The sequence below is a fragment of the Poromitra crassiceps genome (assembly GCF_964638095.1).
Source record: "Poromitra crassiceps genome assembly, chromosome: 10".
Taxonomy (NCBI): domain Eukaryota; kingdom Metazoa; phylum Chordata; class Actinopteri; order Beryciformes; family Melamphaidae; genus Poromitra; species Poromitra crassiceps.
Window position 1 is genome coordinate 35,257,835 of NC_139631.1, and position 19,267 is coordinate 35,277,101.

Here is a 19,267-nt window from a genome sequence, read left to right on the forward strand (position 1 = left end):
TAGGATTTGGATTGAAACTAATGTCTCATACTTTCAGATGGTTACTATTATGCACATAATAAGACCCTAAATGACATAGTTCGAGGGTTATTGTGGATTTGGGTTTCCAGGGGCTTTGAGAAGCAGGAGCAGCAGCAGCAGCAACGAAAGAACTTTTCTCCTCAGCGTTTATGTCTTTGCCCAACGCGTTCACCTGGATTTTCCCCCACAGTCCAAAGACAGGCCCGACTCTAAACTGTCCACAGGTCTCAGTGTGAGGGATTGTTTGTCTCTCTGGCGCCCTGCCCAGGCTGCTAGCCTGCCCAAAGCAAGCTGGCCAGTAGACAAGGCAAATGAATGAACCCATTTTCTATCCTTCCATAGCACTTCTTCTCAATCAAGCGTGCTCTTCTGGGGACACACAAGCATTTGGTTACATCTATTGACAGGCTGCTGTGACCTTTGACCTTTGTGGCCCTTACTACAGTATGGGTCACTTGACGTAATGACAGTGATGTAGGAATTTGCTTATTCTACTGATCTCTTACTCTGGCCTTCTTAAAGAGGACATGACAAGTCATCAGTTAACTTAGTGACATCATCTAGCAGCGCCCATAGTTGGCGAAAAGCTGAAATGTTGTTCATCTTTCTAGCAGATCTAGCTACATTTCAGACTTGAAAGCAGTGTCCTGTCTTGTCTGAGGTGAAATGCAAATGAACTAGAGTCCTATGATCAAATCTTTCATGTCCTCTTTAAAGGAACAGTTCACCCAAAAGTGAAAATGCTGCCATCATCTACTCATCCTCATCCTCATGTCACTTGAAACAGAGGTGAAGATTGTCCATATAACACACGGGGAGGCTGCCAGCACAACTGGAGAGAAAACCAGTCACAATAGACCCTTTTCACGGGGGGCATTTTGGGTCGAAAAGACAGGGTAAACACAGGTGCAAGCAAAACACTAATTTCCAACTTAGACTCATGGAATTTGGAAACCCTCGTTAGTGTTTTGCTTCCACCTGTGTTGTTTACCCTGCCTTTTTCGACACAAAATGGCCCCCGCGAAAAGGGTCCATTGACTTCAGTTGTACTGTACTGAAGGCAATGCTGACTGGTTTTCTCTCCAGTTGTGCTGGCAACCTTCCTGTGTGTTAATCAATTCATTAAGCTAATGGGATTTTTACTGTCAGACACACAGGCGTGATTGCGAGATATTGACTCTCGAGACACGAGATGCTGAGAAGAAATATTCATTTTCATCCGCCGTAATCAGATAATGGGGCGGCGCCGCAATCGTAAAAGCGACAGGGGGGGTTTATCCACACAATTCAATCATCAATATCTGATCAGAGCAGCTGCTGCTCGCGTCGTAGAGGCCGGCCTCTCTCTGTGAGCACTGTGGGAGCTTATTACAGATGCTCGCGTCGTAGAGGCCGGCCTCTCTCTATGACAGGGGTGGGCAACTATTTTTCATGGGGGGCCACATGAGAAACCCAGATTGTTGCCGGGGGCCGAACAAATATTGTCATGCCGTAACCCATGGATGGGCAACTTTGATGATAAAGAGGGCCACAAAAAAAATTCCTCGCTACCAGATTTTGCTGAGGGCTGAACGGCGCCAGAGCGAAAAATTTGGGGCATTTGAAGCCAGGTTTAGAGGAATAACTCATTTTAAATTAACAGTTGTGATGTCAATATTCAGTCTTAACAACCAATATTTGATCATTTTCCTCACTCACTCCTATGTCACCACCTGCTCTCCCTGCAGGGCTTGAAATTAACTTTTTTCACCACCTGCCAATATGGCTGCTAGATTTTAAAGTTACCAGCCAATTAGAATTTCCACTAGCCGAAATGTTTTCCTTGAAATAAACCAGAATATGAGTGGGTTAATTTAAGCATAAGTATCAGTAAGTGGCCCGGGATTCTCAAAGCCTGTGTTGAGGGTCACACAAGAACAAAAATGCACTCTTGAAGCTAAATAAATCCACAACCAACAAGTTAATTATTTAAATTTCTACTTCAATGTAGAACAGTCATTTCTTACACATGAGATTACTTTTAGCCTTTTAGTCATAAATATTATTGAAAGATATTCCATATTCCAGACTGAAATGCTATAACAGAAGAGTATTGCCCAGAATTACATGAACATTTGGACACTTATTCAGCGGGTATATTGCATGTTGCGTTCAAGTGCACTGTAAAAAAAAAAAAAAATGCAATTCCATCGGCCGTATGTTGCCCATGTATGCTCTATGAGCACTGTGGGAGCTTATTACAGAAGCCACGTTGCCAATAGGGGGCGAAAGAGAAACACGGCACAGGAAGGGAAGTCCGAGAGGAAACAATCACAATCAAATTACTGGGAAGCTGGGCGATTTCTCACACCTAGTCACCACTGTTTACTGTCCTGTCTCTCCACTGTAACGGGCCAGCTGTTTACCGGCCTACCTCTCTACTGTGACGGGCCAGCTGTTTACCGGCCTACCTCTCTACTGTGACGGGCCAGCTGTTTACCGGCCTACCTCTCTACTGTGACGGGCCAGCTGTTTACCGGCCTACCTCTCCACTGTGACGGGCCAGCTGTTTACTGGCCTGCCTCTCCACTGTGACGGGCCAGCTGTTTACTGGCCTGCCTCTCCACTGTGACGGGCCAGCTGTTTACTGGCCTGCCTCTCCACTGTGACGGGCCAGCTGTTTACTGGCCTGCCTCTCCACTGTGACGGGCCAGCTGTTTACCGGCCTACCTCTCCACTGTGACGGGCCAGCTGTTTACTGGCCTGCCTCTCCACTGTGACGGGCCAGCTGTTTACCGGCCTGCCTCTCCACTGTGACAGGCCAGCTGTTTACTGGCCTGCCTCTCCACTGTGACGGGCCAGCTGTTTACTGTCCTACCTCTCTACTGTGACGGGCCAGCTGTTTACTGTCCTACCTCTCCACTGTGACGGGCCAGCTGTTTACTGTCCTACCTCTCCACTGTGACGGGCCAGCTGTTTACTGTCCTACCTCTCTACTGTGACGGGCCAGCTGTTTACTGTCCTACCTCTCCACTGTGACGGGCCAGCTGTTTACTGTCCTACCTCTCCACTGTGACGGGCCAGCTGTTTACCGGCCTGCCTCTCCACTGTGACGGGCCAGCTGTTTACTGGCCTGCCTCTCCACTGTGACGGGCCAGCTGTTTACTGTCCTACCTCTCCACTGTGACGGGCCAGCTGTTTACTGTCCTACCCGTCCACTGTGACGGGCCAGCTGTTTACTGTCCTACCTCTCCACTGTGACGGGCCAGCTGTTTACTGTCCTACCTCTCCACTGTGACGGGCCAGCTGTTTACTGTCCTACCTCTCCACTGTGACGGGCCAGCTGTTTACTGTCCTGCCTCTCCACTGTGACGGGCCAGCTGTTTACTGTCCTACCTCTCCACTGTGACGGGCCAGCTGTTTACTGTCCTACCTCTCCACTGTGACGGGCCAGCTGTTTACTGTCCTACCTCTCTACTGTGACGGGCCACCTGTTTACTGTCCTGCCTCTCCACTGTGACGGGCCAGCTATTTACTGTCCTGCCTCTCCACTGTGACGGGCCACCTGTTTACCGGCCTACCTCTCCACTGTGACGGGCCAGCTGTTTACCGGCCTGCCTCTCCACTGTGACGGGCCACCTGTTTACCGGCCTACCTCTCTACTGTGACAGGCCAGCTGTTTACCGGCCTACCTCTCCACTGTGACGGGCCAGCTGTTTACTGGCCTGCCTCTCCACTGTGACGGGCCACCTGTTTACCGGCCTACCTCTCTACTGTGACAGGCCAGCTGTTTACCGGCCTACCTCTCCACTGTGATGGGCCAGCTGTTTACTGGCCTGCCTCTCCACTGTGACGGGCCAGCTGTGTGTGGCTGGAAGCCTGAGGCGGGGGAGAGGGGAAAACATGGTGAAACAGCGGGAGGGAAGGAGCTCAGGGATGAAAGGGAGGTCAGAGCGCCGGCCGGCCGGCCGGACAGAAGGAAGGTCGGTTGTAATTCGTTAGGGAAGGTGCAAGGCCTCTCCTCTAGGTTCTAGGTGGCCCTTAGAGCCCCCCTTCCCCCCCTTTCTCCCCAAATGTACTTGGTCAACTCCCCCTGCTGTCCCGGTCGAACATAGCACGTGGGAGGATCACGCTATTCCCACCAGTTCCCCGAGCCAAAACAGGCGCCCCGAACGAGCAGAGGAGGCACTATTGCAGCGACCAGGACACATACCCCTAATCGGGCTTCCCACCTGTAGACACGGCTAATTGTACCAGTATGGATGCCTGACCAAGCCGTATGTAAACACAGGGGCTCGAACCTGCGACCCTCGTGTTGGTAGGCATGGAATCTACCGCTGCACTACTTGGTTGTCCAGAAGAGGCATGTTTGACCTGGATCCTACAGTATTCTTCCATCACTTTCCACCATGCCAAATGGATTCTGACCAACATCTCTTCAATAGTTCCACTGTAGAGCTACAGAGTGTCATGTGCAGCTTTCAATACAGTGCTAGTAACAAGCTGATGGAAATGACCCCAAAAGCACCCCGTCGTATTCAAATCACTCACACTTTAATGATCAGTTTTTACATGAGCTGACAACTTCACTGCTGAAGAATAAACAACGAAGAGCAAAAGCAATTATCAAAATTGTACAAGAAGAGAGGCACAACTAAATCATTTTCATTTAAATACTTTTACCAACATGTGTCATCACAGAGCGTGAGAGCGAGCAATCAATGTATTGAAAAAGATATGCTTAGGGTGCTTTTAGGGATGATTTCTGGAGTGCCCATTGGCCTTATGTTATGTCATTAGCAGTGTTTTCCCTAGAAAAATGTTTAGGCCTGGAGGGATTTCGAAACGTACACCGACTGCAACGGTGGGGGCCCTCGCTGGCGACGCTAAACTTTTAGCTAACCTGTGCCATTGCGAACCTATGTTCATCCCAAGTATCCGGCATCCCAAGTATCATCATACTATTATTGGATGCGATGCGAACAGTAGTTGTATTAGGGATGTGCGTTTCCCAAGCAACGACACACGTTGACGACACGTTTTGGAACGGCGCTGCACACTGGCACGATGCTCCTAAAAGCAAAATGCTTATTGTTTTGAATGATTTGGCATCTTCTATTACTGTCAACACTGTCAACACCAGTAGTAATAGTATGCCATAAAGGTTTATTGAAATTTTGGGGAGGGCAGGAAAAAAATACAGGAAAATAGCATTATGTCAAAATCTAAAAATATCTAAAAATATAATACCGACTTGGTTGGGTATCCGTCTTTTTGGGCTCTGTCAGAAATAGTTCCACATAGTTCTGAGAGAGGCAGACATGTTTGACACTGACTACTGCAGTTCACTGTAAAGAGGCAGACTGCTGCTCTGTCTATTCCAATACTTTTTATTCTCATATTTTGAACTTCTCTTATCCAGTTTATCGCCCTCTGGAGGTGTCACTGAATTGGAATTTTGGCTTGCACTTGCAGAGCATATTTGTCGAAAATTTAACACTTTATTCACTCTCTCCACACTTTCTTAACTATTGTATATCAAAGTAGTATAGACCTTATTCGCTAACCCCGGACAGCGCCATATTGTTGACATACCGTCCTGCAGCTGACAACTATTAGTAACGGCCTTATTGTCGTTTCTGTTCCATTACAAAATAGCGATAGTGATGACAGCAATAAAGAACCCAGAGTTGTTGTTTGTATGCTGCCGTTAATGCCTGTAATAATAAACAAAAGAAAAAACGAGGTGAACAGACTTTGCTGTGAGGAGCTGTCAGAAAGTTTCACCTGTCTCTCCTAACTATCCACACATCTCCTGTGCTGCTGACGTATTCGCTCCCTTCACGTCTGTGGACGGTAGAGATAGAAACAAACCACGGGGACTTTATTGCTGTCATTACCACAGCCGTGTGTAACGCAGGTCACCATCCGAACACAATTGGAACGATACAGGTAACGCTAACGGCGGCTAGCTTCCTATAAACGCTGCTCTTACATATTCTGTCACTTAAAGCGGCTGCGCTATGTCAACAACATGGCGGCAGTGGGCGTGCCCGTACGTGAGTGACGTCAATCGAATAAGGTCTATTGGAGGCAGAGCATGCAGCACAAAATCACAGGGGTAAGTGAGGTTTTGCATATCTACAGAGAAAAGAAATGTCTTGAAGTCGGCGTCGGCTCAATTGAATAATTGATTGGATGAGAGAATTTAAAAACTGGGCAACTTTCCACTGGCCTCCAAACCCTCCTAGAGGTGCCAACCCTCTGCATTCACTTAGGCATGACTGAAGGTAGGAGATAGAGGAGCCTGGATAATTCATGGCAGAGAGAGTTCATTCTAGTAAACATGCGCATAATTCAAACACTTTGGATCAAGCTTATGACCGTCCCTCAGTTCTTCCCCAACTCATCTTAGTCGCTTCAGTTCTTCATTTTCAATGACAAGCTGTCCCATTTGAGAAAGCAATCATCCAGTTTACATATCATAGGCAGCTATGGCTACGTTATTTAACTCTTTCAAAGCAGAAGCAAGACCAACAACAAGCGCAAACCTTTAGACCACGGGGTCACTCTTCCCCTCCCCCCCCCCCCCCCCCCAACACCACCCATATCCCCCTAGCCACTAATCCTACCCGCCCCTCGAATCCCGACTCTCTACCACCTACCTATCCCTAGCTACGGCCCTTTAACCACTAAACTCACTAAACACCCATGAAGGACTGAGTGACTGTGCTGACTAGGGATGCACCGATATGAAAGTTTTGGACGATACCGATAACCGATATGAACATTGCAACATCGGACTGATGCCGATGTGTTGAAAAATGACTAACATCGGCCGATACCGATATGAATGCCGATATATCATAGCATCCCTAGTCCTGACTTTTCCATCTTATGACCCCGGCGGGGCCTCTGTCCCAGCGCCGTGGTAAAAAGCCACCTCAGTTCCAAAATAAATCAAATGTTTCATTCCAAAATTAGACATCCAACGTTTGAACTTATAGTACCTACTGTATAATGATTAAATTAAATCACATCAAGTACTTTGTTTCGTTTGTTTGTTTGTTTGTTTGTTGTTGTTTTCCAAAATGGATATACAGCGTTAAACCCATCAAAAGTGCCTCACCAACACAGCACATGAACACAGTGTTTCAGAGGGAAGTGTTTTCAAGCATTCAGCTCTGTAAAATATGCATGGCATTCTGTTTTGAACGGGTGCATCAATGTATTTTCAGAAGATAGCGCGTTGCAGCGCAGGATAGGAAGGCCAAGCGATGCCGCCACCGTCCCAGAATCAGTTGAGAAAAGTATTGTTGAGTGTGCTTTGTGCAGACGGGATGCCCTGCGTGCCAGCTGCATGAATTACTATTCACTGGGAAGTGGGAGAGACTGGGCAGCCATTCAATGGCAGCGAAGAGAGACGAGACGGACGAGGAGAGAATCCCAAATGAGAGAAGAGAGTGACGGGGAGAGCAGCTTCTTCACTGTAAATCAGCAGGAATTACCATGGACAGTGAGTGTAAACAGACACAAACAACATTACCATGGACAGTGAGTGTAAACAGACACAAAGAACATTACCATGGACAGTGTAATCAGGCACAAACAACTCACTCAAAACCATAACAAATAGATCCTAATCCTCCTAAGGATCCTAAGGAATTGATTTCAAAGATGATCCCAATTCAGCAGTTGGAAAGTACTCTCTCTGGCTACTCAATTTGAATAGCCTCGGATGTAAAGACCAATGCAAATGAAATAATGAAATAATAATAATAATCCCTCGCTTTGAAAAATAATGAAAATTAATATTGCAGTACTGTAGATGCCCCTCTTTTCCAGGAATATAAATAACATCCAGCTCTGATGTGTAGCCCGATGTCGCCTAATGGAGAATTACAGCCACACATGGTCAAGTGTGGCAACTGGTCAATTCTAAGTTGGTCATTGGAGTTACTGTCACAAAGAGCTGCTGAGTGACGGAGGTCCCCCGTGCAGTAAAACAGTTGAGACAGACAGGCTCACAGTTCATTCATAATATCTCTCTCTCAAGAGACATTTGAAAACTTGGCTTATCTAATAGGCATACGTATTAGTAATAGGGTTATACAGAGATATATTGGTTTGCAGATTATCCTTTATGTATCAGATATCAGCCAATCAGTGTTGTCCACCTCTGACAAAAACAGTATAATATAATACAGTTCTGGGAGATGCACTGAATACTTCTGTTTGGGGCATAAATGTTCAAATTGAAAGAGATTTAAGATGTCCATAAAATGTCAGTGACATTCCTTCAATACAAAAACATTATTAGTGGTATTGGCCATCAAAACCCCGTAAAACTTGAACCCTAGTTATAATAGCTGTAAAAGAAATTGGTTTCAGCGGTGAAAACCAAAGTGTTGTGAAGCAGTTTAGTCCTTAGAGGAGCTAAGGTCTCAAAGTTTGTTTGTGAAATCGATAAATCACCCAAATGCTCCAGTAGGAACATTGATGTCAAATTAAAGCACTCAAACTTCCGTGGTGAGTCATCATCATGAAGTTGCTAAGTTTGTTTGAGTGCTATACATCAATGTCCCTACTGGGGCAGCGTTTAAGATTTCCAAGTTTGTTTGATAACTCAAAGAGGCCATTTACACCTGGCGTTAACATGCGTTTTCTGCCATCAGATTGCAATCTGATGGCAGAAATGGTTGTCCTCTCAATCCGCAGAAAGTTGCTGTATCCAGATTGAGAGGACACATTGCATTTACACTTGTGTTCAATTGTGTACACAATGTCCTGTACTTTCAAGTGATAAAACACAATCTGATTGCAATCTGATGATCACAGAGAATGCATGTTAGCGCCAGGTGTAAATGGCCTCAAAGATAGATACGCTGATGAAGGCTTGACGCTGAAACGTTCGTTGTGTGCCGTCCCAGGTGACTTACTACATTTCTCAAAGGACATTTTTGAGTGCTGGCCTACTTCTTCTATAACCCTCAAAGATAGAGTCATCATGAAGTTATCAGAGCTCAGTTCCTCTGATAATCCAGTCGATTTATATCTATTCTCCATATTTCCTCATCGTCAGATATATCCTTTGCAGATATACTGTAAACACCAGTGAAAGAGAAAAATCCTTTTTTGCCTGACTTTTGGAAGTGAAAGAGTTTTTAAAGCTCCAACACAGCATAAATAATCCATCATTGATATGGTACAATGGGCAGGCTCTGACTCTCTAAAGGAACGCTAGTTATCTTTGCCGACGTGTTGCTCACATTAAATGATGATGATGAGAAAAGTGAGCTTTTTGGTCGTGCATTTTGGAAGGCCTCCAAAGTGGCTCTCTAGGGAAAACGATATGAGTGTAAAACCTAGCGTAGGCAAGAATCCTCTGGCTGAAGAAGATGGCATCTCCCAGCTACACCCTGTAGTACTATGTGCTGTATACAGAGGGACAAAGGCTTCAACCTCGCAGAATGGGAGACAGCGAGTTTTGTGCAGCAGTCTCCTGGACGCAAGCCATGATTGTGAGAGAGAGAGAAAACGACATCAGTGGAGAGGTTTACGGGAGCAATCGCCACTCTCTCTAATTACAAATCAACTTTACAATGAAATATCACAGAGTTTTACAAAGGCAATGGTATATAGCTGAAACTTAGGTGCATGGCTATATCGGATATTTACAACTTATAACTCATCCATCCATCCTATCCATGCAGTCATCATCATCTTCATCATTGTTATCATACTGCAAGGTCTCTGCAGAGGAAATCACTGTTCCGCTCTGTGTGCATGATGATTACCTTCTACCTTGTCATAGAGCATACCGCAGGGATGACGTATTTTTGTAGGCTTAACCAGAAATCGCCGCCATTTTGGTCCGTCAGTGGAAAAGTCTATGGGGTTTTAGAATGGGGATTTCACTTAAATGCGTCAAATAAGGTCTGTGGTTGACAAAGGTTTATGGGAGCGTGAATTTGGGTTCGGCAGGATAATTAGGGGTGGGGGGGGGGAATCGATACACCATAGTATCGCGATACTATGGTGACGATATTGTATCGATATTTGGACGCCAAGTATCAATATTAATTATTATTATTTAAAAAAGATTTGCAGGCCATGCCAGGCCACCGGGCATCTGCCCGAAGCGCCCGATGGTGCAGTCCGCGCCTGCAGTGGCGTATTGAGTCCAGAGAAGCCTAATAATGTAGCCTACGTGTGGGGCAAAAACAAAACAAAACAAAAAAACACTGCATGTTTTACTTCCGGTGAGGTCAAGGAAAAGGTAGGAAAAGGAGTTAGGAGTGACAATATATCGAAATATCGCAATACTAGCATATCGCAAAATCGCAATACTATCATATCGTGACTCAAGTATCGTTTTAGCATCGTATCGTGGGCATCTGGTGATTCCCACCCCTAAGGATCATTTTCACAAACGTTAATCACTTTTATGCCTTTTGAAGCGTTTTCTAAAAATCTTGTTTAAAGAAAAAAACACGCATTTACGTTCCAAAAGACATAAACATTATTAACGTTTGTGAAGATTATCCTGCTGAACCCAAATTGCTCTGAGACTGAGACTTTCAGCGACAAATCTCTCCAACAACCGTTGCGAGAGGCCGGAGGCTTGTGCAGCAGGAGATCAGGCTCGAGAATAGGCTAGATGTCCATAAAGGTGGATTACTTTAAACAACATGGCATTAGCAAAAGTGATGTAGAAATTCCACCAGCTGAGAAAGTAATTCCAGCGATAGTTGGAATCACCCTACGATACGATATTAATCCATTTTAAAAATATTGTGATAGGTATATTGCTTTTTTCAACTGTAAATTATGTCCCCAAAGGGGGGGGGGGGAACGTTGTCAACATGTTTTATCTAACGAGATAAAGTTTCCATCCAGTCTGTTCATCTCACTTAAATCATTTTTTTGCAGCAAAATGGGATTGTCAAGCAGACAGACTGACCAACATTGTCATACAAACCTGTAGGGGTGTCACAATATATCGTCCCACGAAATTTCGCGATAGTAAAACGTCACGATATGTATCGTTGAGATGAAATCTCATATCGCAATTTTTTTTATTTATTTTTTCAAAAATAGATAAAGAAACGTCTTTGTTTGTTGAAGTTCAATGTGTGGAAAGTAGTTCAGTTGAACAAGTCTCTGAAGAGACACATGAGAAGTTATACAGGAGAGAAACCATTCAATTGAGTTTCTGGCAAAACTGTTTACTTGACAGGAAAAACTGAAGATGCATAAAAAATAGACTAAGAAAAGTCTTGTTGTTTGAGTTTGAAGAAAAACTGAAGATGCATAATGAGAATTTATACTGCTGAGAAACCTTTTAGTTCAAAGTAAATCTAAGTGACGGTGTAACTCATTCTATTTCAAGATAAGCCTTATCTCCAATCTCATGTTTTTTCTAGTTGTTATTGTAATAACAATTTCCCACAACAGCATGTTTTGTATTTGTGCATTTCAAATAAAATACTACTTTTCCAGTCATATATTGTCATTATTCAAGTTTAAAAAAATATTGTTAAAATCGTATCGTATCGTATCGTTATCGTGAACCCAGTATCGTGATACGTATCGTATCGTGAACTGAGTGTATCGTGACACCCCTACAAACCTGTCATAAATGTTGCATGCACTTGACACAATTTATATAATAAAATATTGCTATACTCTGTATTTGTGCGATACGATATATTTCCACTCAAAATATTTCCAGATATAAGGGATGAGAGCAGCTGCGCGGTGTGACCTGCGAGGTACATGGACACCTTCAGTCCACTATCATCATCAGCAGCATTTTGTCCAGCTGGTGCTGCAACGAGCGGCTCCAGCATCACCTCCTCCCGGGAGGCCATATTAGCCAGGCCAGGATGACTCAGGCTGCACAGGGCATGCCAGAGCCAGCCCTCCCTGTCCCAGAGCATTGAGTAGGGGTGGGACCCAACAAAAATCTAAACATCTATCGATATATCGATCGTGATCCTCTTGCGATGCATTATCTTATCACTAGCACCATATCGTGACATTTATCCAGAAACGTGTATTTTTTGCATTCATTTATGCGTTGTTTTTTTCTACTTTGCAGACTAAAAAGATTTGAGTATTGTTCCTTTAAACATTTTAACTTAACATGTTTAGTCGTTGAAAAGTTGCAGTGTGTTAAAAGATGCACTTTGTTGTGTTTCATGTCAATTCTGTGAATAAATAAATATTTCCTGCTTTTTTGCCTTTTTAAGGGTATTCTTTCCTCTTCAGTTTAGTTACACAGATATTGTGATGTATCGTATATGAAATATAGAAATGTATCGATTAACACGGAATCGCTGTTAGGGATGGGCATCGAATTTCGAATTTTCGAATAATCGTTGTTATTATCAAGGTCGACTTTTATTACTGAAATTCGAAATTCGATTTTTTTTTTTTTTTTTTTTTCTTCTTTTTGAGTGAAATGTTGCATTGTCTCCCCTGATTCTAAGTATAGTCAAATCGCTTGGTTTGAGCAAGTAAAACAATTTTTATAAGCATTTTAAGCAAGGTTTATGGAAAAATGAATGGCGGATGAAATCCCATGAAGAGGGAGAGGGGGTGACTTTGGCACCCCTTTGGCACTCAGACCTGAGCCTACTAAATATTTAATGAACCACTCATGATTGTCAAAACTGTTTTTTATTTTCGAAAATGTCAATGTCATGTAACATGTTCTTTACTTCAGTGGTGCAATGCTTGTTTGAGCTAAAAATCCACAGCAGAAGCTTTTTATATTAATTAATAAAGCCGTAGACTTAGAATCAGGGGAGACAATGCAACATTTCACTCACAAAAAAAAAAAAAAAAAAAAAAAAAATTACATTTTTATTTTTATTTTCGAATTTCGAATTAAATTCGAATTTGGCCAGCGAATTTCGAATAGTGTTTTTGCTAGAAATGCCCATCCCTAATCGCTGTATCGTGTTACCATCGTTATCGAGGGCCAAGTGTCGTGATAGAGAGGGAAAGTGAACGTCACTTCCTGCTTCAGCACTGTACCAGAGATTTTCTTCCACAATTTATTTTCCCATAGACATTTCGTAAAATGCTTATAAGAAATAGTTTTTCTTGGTCAAACCAAACGGTTCAGCAATATTTAGAATCTGGAAAGACCATAAAACATTTAAATCGTACCAAAACTTTAAAAAACAACATTAAAAAAAAATCTTTAAACCAGCATTTTTTTTAACGTTTTGGTCCGAGTGAAGTGTTATGCGATCTCTCCTGTTTCTAAATATATCTGTACCGTTTGGTTTGAACAAGTAAAACTCTTTTTATAAGCATGTTAGGAAATGTCTATGGGAAAATAAATGGCGGATGAAAATCTCCGGTACAGTGCTGAAGCAGGAAGTGACGTTCCACTTTGGCTCTCTATCGTATTGTATTGTGAGCTACTACGCAATTCCCACCCGTAACCGAGCGTTGGGTTCAGTCTCGATCATTCTGCAGCGCCCGCTTTGGGGAGGCGAGGACAAGCCAGATTGCAACACCATGCCTCGAGGTCAAAGCGATGTGCAGTTGTGTGTTGCCACTAAGTGGCCTATTCCCATGTCATGTGACCTAACTGTCCACAAATCTGCTGAGTTCAAATATGAAGGTGCCGAGCGGGGCCGGCTGCCTGCACCTCAGCAATGTAATGGGCTTGGTGGCGAGCCAGTGGAGACATTTAGGGCAAATGGTACGTCGGTGTGACAATAAAATGGAGACACCGGTCGACTTTAATGGGATTAGTTCTCTGCAGCGAAGGCACAATATCAAGCCGGAGGATTTCAAACTCAAATCAGAGATGATCAGAGATCAGAGAAATCAATCATTTGGACCCCAGTAAGACTAGCAACCACTTTGTGGAAGCTAATGGGGATCCGAATAAAGAATAAAGAATAAAGAATTTGCAGGCCGAAGGAAACGCCACAGCTATCATCAGAGGACTAAAGCACACACCTGTTGTGACAGGCTCTGGGTTCACTTCAGTGTCAGCAGTCAGATGATAGCCGATGCAGCGAGCTGCTTGTTTCACAATACCAGCAGTTACTGTAGAGATGTTCCTCATTTAGTTTGGCAGTACTGCTGCCCAGCCTCCAGGGGGCTTTTGTTAAGAGCAAAGAAAACATTTAAATTAAAAAAAAGACCCAACTTTTACGCAAACTAATTGAGTCACATCTGTACATCAAGGCTAATTTCTTTGTTTCCAAAAAGGCCCAGTTGGGCGTCACCCCAAAAGCACTCCTAATTGTAAGGTTACGTGATCATCAGGCCAGGCAGATCTATACATTGAGTCCACCTAAGATTTAAGAGACTCAGTGGGCACAAGGTGATACAGTGTGTACAGAACATGGCAGCTTGAAATACAAGCAGAAAGTCATCAATACACATGGCCTGTAAGCTAAAGCAGAGATCCAATAGAGAGATAATAATATATCACATCAGCTTAGTCATTTGCTTTCTTGGCTTGAGGAGGCTTTTTAGACGTCGTAGCTCAAATGTCTTGTGAACGTGTCTCTAAGCTTCGGTGAAAGGCAGAGATCTCAGCAGCTAAGCGAGTCATTGTTGGTAATTGGAATTGATCAACCCCATCAAAACCCAGAAGTTTTTTTGTGCGATGAAAACGTTACGTTTTGCCCCTTTAAACCTCAGTGTCTATGAAATATGGAGATTGCAGAAGTACTATGTTGACAACTGACGACTTCAGTTATCTGACTCTATCCTAGGGCGGGGCGATATGGTTGAAATCAATTTCACGGTAATCATCAAGATTTTCCCCCCGATATCGTTTCATGTATGCAAAGTCATGTTGAATAATCAAATGAATGTCCATCTCATTGAAGCAAATGGTAAAGTTATGTGTGCTGTAAAACAAAAGAGAAATATTTATCATATATTTCTAAAATATCTAATTTTATGAGGTTTTAAGTCAAATTTGCTTATCATCATCAATGTAGACAGCAGCGTGTGCGTCACGATTTTAAAACATCTTCATATCATCACGATATGATTCCACTGAAAGACGATAAACGATAATACTGAATTATCGCCCATCCCTATCCTTGAAAAAGTACAAGAAAAGGCTTTCATTCTGGGCTGTCAATCATTTTGTAAGAATAACTGTCACTCTTTTCAAATTGTGTAAATCTTTTTTTTTTTATATATATATATTTTTATTAAGTTTTCAAAGATTCAAGCATTTTTACAATATAATTGAACACATTTGTTCTTGTTTCCCCGCCCCCATGTATTTTAAAAAGAAGGAGTTTGTGCCTCATATTGTAAGAACACTTATGAACTTTAAGACCAGTCCTCTTTACTTATATCCATGTCTAAATCCTTTTCCCACTTACAGCTCGTAGCATCTGTACTTGTAGACAAACATTCAAGCAAAGATAAATAAACTTGAGAAATACATTTAGAACTTAAATGGTGTAAATCTTACTTAGGAATCAAACTCTATTGGGAGCCGAAGGTGACGACGGCAGTCTTTGCCCGTGGTTCTCAAATGAGGATGCAAGGACAGGCTGGAGCCTTTTCGAAGTCAGGTTTCATTGTTCACAAATATTCTCCGTGTTGCTGCTATGATGAATAAGTAAGAAATCATTTATCAGCTTGTGGATCAGCTCCTGTGATTGACTTGACTTTGCCTTGTTGTTATGCGCTGCCAAAACAAACAAACTTCTACAGGCTTTGAAAATGTCTTGTCATATTATTGCAGCCGTTTGGCTATTTATAAAATCCTTCGAAATGTCAGAGTTGACCTTTGATGACAGAAATATTGCAGAGAGAAACGAAAACGAGTGCAGTGGAAAAACCGACAGACGGAAAGAGGGCAATTTTAGCTTTACAAAAAGCAAACATTTATTGATGACACCAAAATTGCAGAGCTTCAAAGCCTTATATTCATACTAGCCATCGCAAATTCCCAGCGATACAGAAGGGACAATGTTAAGTGTTTTTACCACTTCAAGCTTTTCCAAAATAGAAATGATAACTAGAGAGAGTCTGGGCAGACACAGCAAACCATGGGGTCGATACAGGAGGCTTAATTATCTGAGGCTGTTTATAACCTGCTGCTGTTCTGTAACCTGACGCCGGCAAACTTTCCTGTGTCGTGTTACGCTGCACGATCCCGGTGAGAAAAGAACTCGGAAGAACCAATCAAAAGAACGTGAAAGTGCATTATGTAAGCATGCTACGTGTGGCGGAGACCACACAGACAGGGACCATCTCGGATGAGCGGCATCTTGTGGTTTGCATGGGCAGGTGATGAAATGCAAGTTCTTAGCCAAGACAAGCATATATAGGCAACTTTAAATGTTTGAATAAGACAACCCATGCTCACTCCCGACTCGTCAATTCCCGACATGCCATAACCCTAACCCTAAGCCCTTGTTCACTTCACACAGGACTCCGAACGTAAGCTGAAGCTTGAGGCAGGCACAAGCTGAACTGACGCCTCACCGTTCACACAAGAAGCCTTCTCTTTTCCTCTCAGCGCCTCCTCGGCGCCGCCTTGAACCCGCCCACAACTCCCATTGACTTCATGCCTGGCAGCTTCAAGCTTCACGCGTCACGCTTGGAAAATAGGCGTGAATCCTGAACGATTGCTTGAGCAAGGCATGAGCGTGGCTTCAGCGTGACGCGTGCGCGGGTGGTGTGAACGGCTTCGCCTGTTAACAAGGAGGCCTAAATGAAACTTGTTGGGGTCAGCGTAGGTTGAGCTTAGGTTGAGCGTTGCTTCAGTGTATAGTGTGAGCGGGGGCTTAGCCAAACCCTAAACTTAAACTCTCCCACCCCCCACGCCTAAACCTACCCACTCCCACCAGCACGCAATGTGTTGAATGAAAAGGTAGCTCATTCTCTTCATACTCTTTCTCTCTATATTTCAGGGACATCAATTTTCTTTTTTAAGTTCACGCAATGATTTTTTTTAATGCAAATTTTGAAGCCAGTCCCTTCCAGTCTGGCCTCGAGCGATAAAAACGTTGTCAGATGGGCTCTATTCCTAGAAGAAACCCGAAGTGCTGCAATGCAACCTTGTGCGACAGAAAAGGACACCATACTGTAGAATAGCACGGAAAACAAGCAGCAAACACATAGGGACTGTGCACTGAACAAGCAAACACATAGGAACTGTGCACTGAACAAGCAAACACATAGGAACTGTGCACTGAACAAGCAAACACATAGGAACTGTGCACTGAACAAGCAAACACATAGGAACTGTGCACTGAACAAGCAAACACATAGGAACTGTGCACTGAACAAGCAAACACATAGGAACTGTGCACTGAACAAGCAAACACATAGGAACTGTGCACTGAACAAGCAAACACATAGGAACTGTGCACTGAACAAGCAAACACATAGGAACTGTGCACTGAACAAGCAAACACATAGGAACTGTGCACTGAACAAGCAAACACATAGGAACTGTGCACTGAACAAGCAAACACATAGGAACTGTGCACTGAACAAGCAAACACATAGGAACTGTGCACTGAACAAGCAAACACATAGGGACTGTGCACTGGGGACATTGCAAAAGAGCCAAGAGGATGTTGATGTGGTAAGACCGGCTAACAATGGGGGGGAAATCCAATGCCACCTGAGAAACATCAAAGCCAGAAAGCAGCTGCACTCCAGATTTCCCTTTTTTTTTGTGTTTTGTTACAAAGCAGTCGAGCACTAAAGGGTAAATTATTGAAAGAAAGAAAGAAAGAAAGAAAGAAAGAAAGAAAGAAAGAAAGAAAGAAAGAAAGAAAGAAAGAAAGAAAGACATCAGTTCATAGGTGTCCTTTCTCCTCTGGAGGCAGGTGAGTTTGAATTGCACCCAGTGATGTAGCCTATATAGTGGAAAATACAACACTGTGACCTCCAGTCAGACAAGCAGCACCAACATAAGCCAACATCAATTTGACTTTCCCTCAGAAAAACCCATCCTATCTCATGGCAAACATGCACTATCAGCACTCAAATAAAATAACAAATAAAAATCACCGTTCCACAATGAAGAAGGTGACTTATACAGCGTTTACCCTCTGATGTCTGATCCCAATGCACTTTAAATGTCACCTTGAGAGAAGACGCCCAGCCGCTCTCCTGCATGTGCAGCACAAGTGGGATGGGATTGGGGTGGTGTAGGTGGTGTAGGTGGGTGGGGGGGGGCGGGGGGAGGGGGGTAATGCTGACATCGTTATTTTGCTCAATAATCATCACGTTTTACCCAGCACAGTTGAATTAAATGGCCTATAGACAGACACCAGAATTCACCCAGTCCACATCTTCAAACTCCCGAGACTATAGCAGGGGGTGGCAAAGGCTCTAGACTAAACATTTTGAAACCAAACCTCAGCCATTTGATTGCATGTCACCTCAGGAAAGGGACCATATGGGAGGATTTTTGTTGGTACAGTAGGACTGACCTACAACTGCCTACAGTTGTTATAGTGGTGAAACTCTCCTCTGAAAGAGTTATTCTTTAAACACCTCTAAACGACAGTGAAATCATTATGGATCAATTTACCCCCCCCTTGACCTCCCCTAGGGGAACCCCATGTGTCATGGGCTGACCCCCGGGACCCCGGCTCGCCTCGGACAGCCACTGTTTTGACACGGGAGGACGCACGCACGGTGATGTTTTGACCTCCACCGCGCTATTTACTTTTAACCGCCCGGCGGGCGGCCCCCCTCCCCTCCTCTCTGCAGCCCCGCCGCCACCGAGCTGAGTCCCGGGCGGCATGCATGCAACATGAATCTCGGTGAGGAGAAAAGCAGCGTGCAACAACAACACAGACAAACGACGCGGTGCCTGCCTGCACCACGCACGGCGGGGGTAGACTCACACGATGCATGATGTCTGTTGAATGGAGAGTAGTTTGGTGCGCTGCCTGGCAATGGCAATGCAAGGGAAAACAATAGTATTAAACTGTAACGTTACCTGTAACTCCAAACTGTAGCCCTGGTACAAGTGCGTCGGGAACACCGCCAGCTGATGTTGCACTTGAAGGGAAACTGTGTAATCCATTGACCAGATGATGATAAACAGCGGCTGCGGACTGAGCAGGAGAAGAGAGAGACGCGTCTATCTATCTACAGCTGTTGGCAGGGAGCTACTACACTGTAGTACACTCTGCGCTGCTCCGCCCCGCCAAGCTCCTATTGGCCGCCTGCCTGGTAGCCTACTAACCAGGCGTCAAACAAACTCCCGCATCTCTCATCATCAGGCATGGAC

The 19,267-nt window shown here is 44.0% G+C and overlaps 1 protein-coding gene across 1 annotated transcript in view; it reads right to left on the reverse strand.

The window, feature by feature from the left end:
• Positions 1-19,060, reverse strand: part of LOC310783898 (zinc finger matrin-type protein 4-like) — a gene marked incomplete at its 5' end in the record, with an annotated part of 143,663 nt that extends 124,603 nt beyond the window's left edge. Inside the window, one exon of the mRNA XM_083644814.1 lies at positions 18,974-19,060. Coding sequence (XP_083500940.1) covers positions 18,974-19,060 — 87 coding nt within the window. The remainder of the gene's footprint in view (positions 1-18,973) is intronic.
• Between the last annotated feature and the right edge of the window lie 207 nt (positions 19,061-19,267).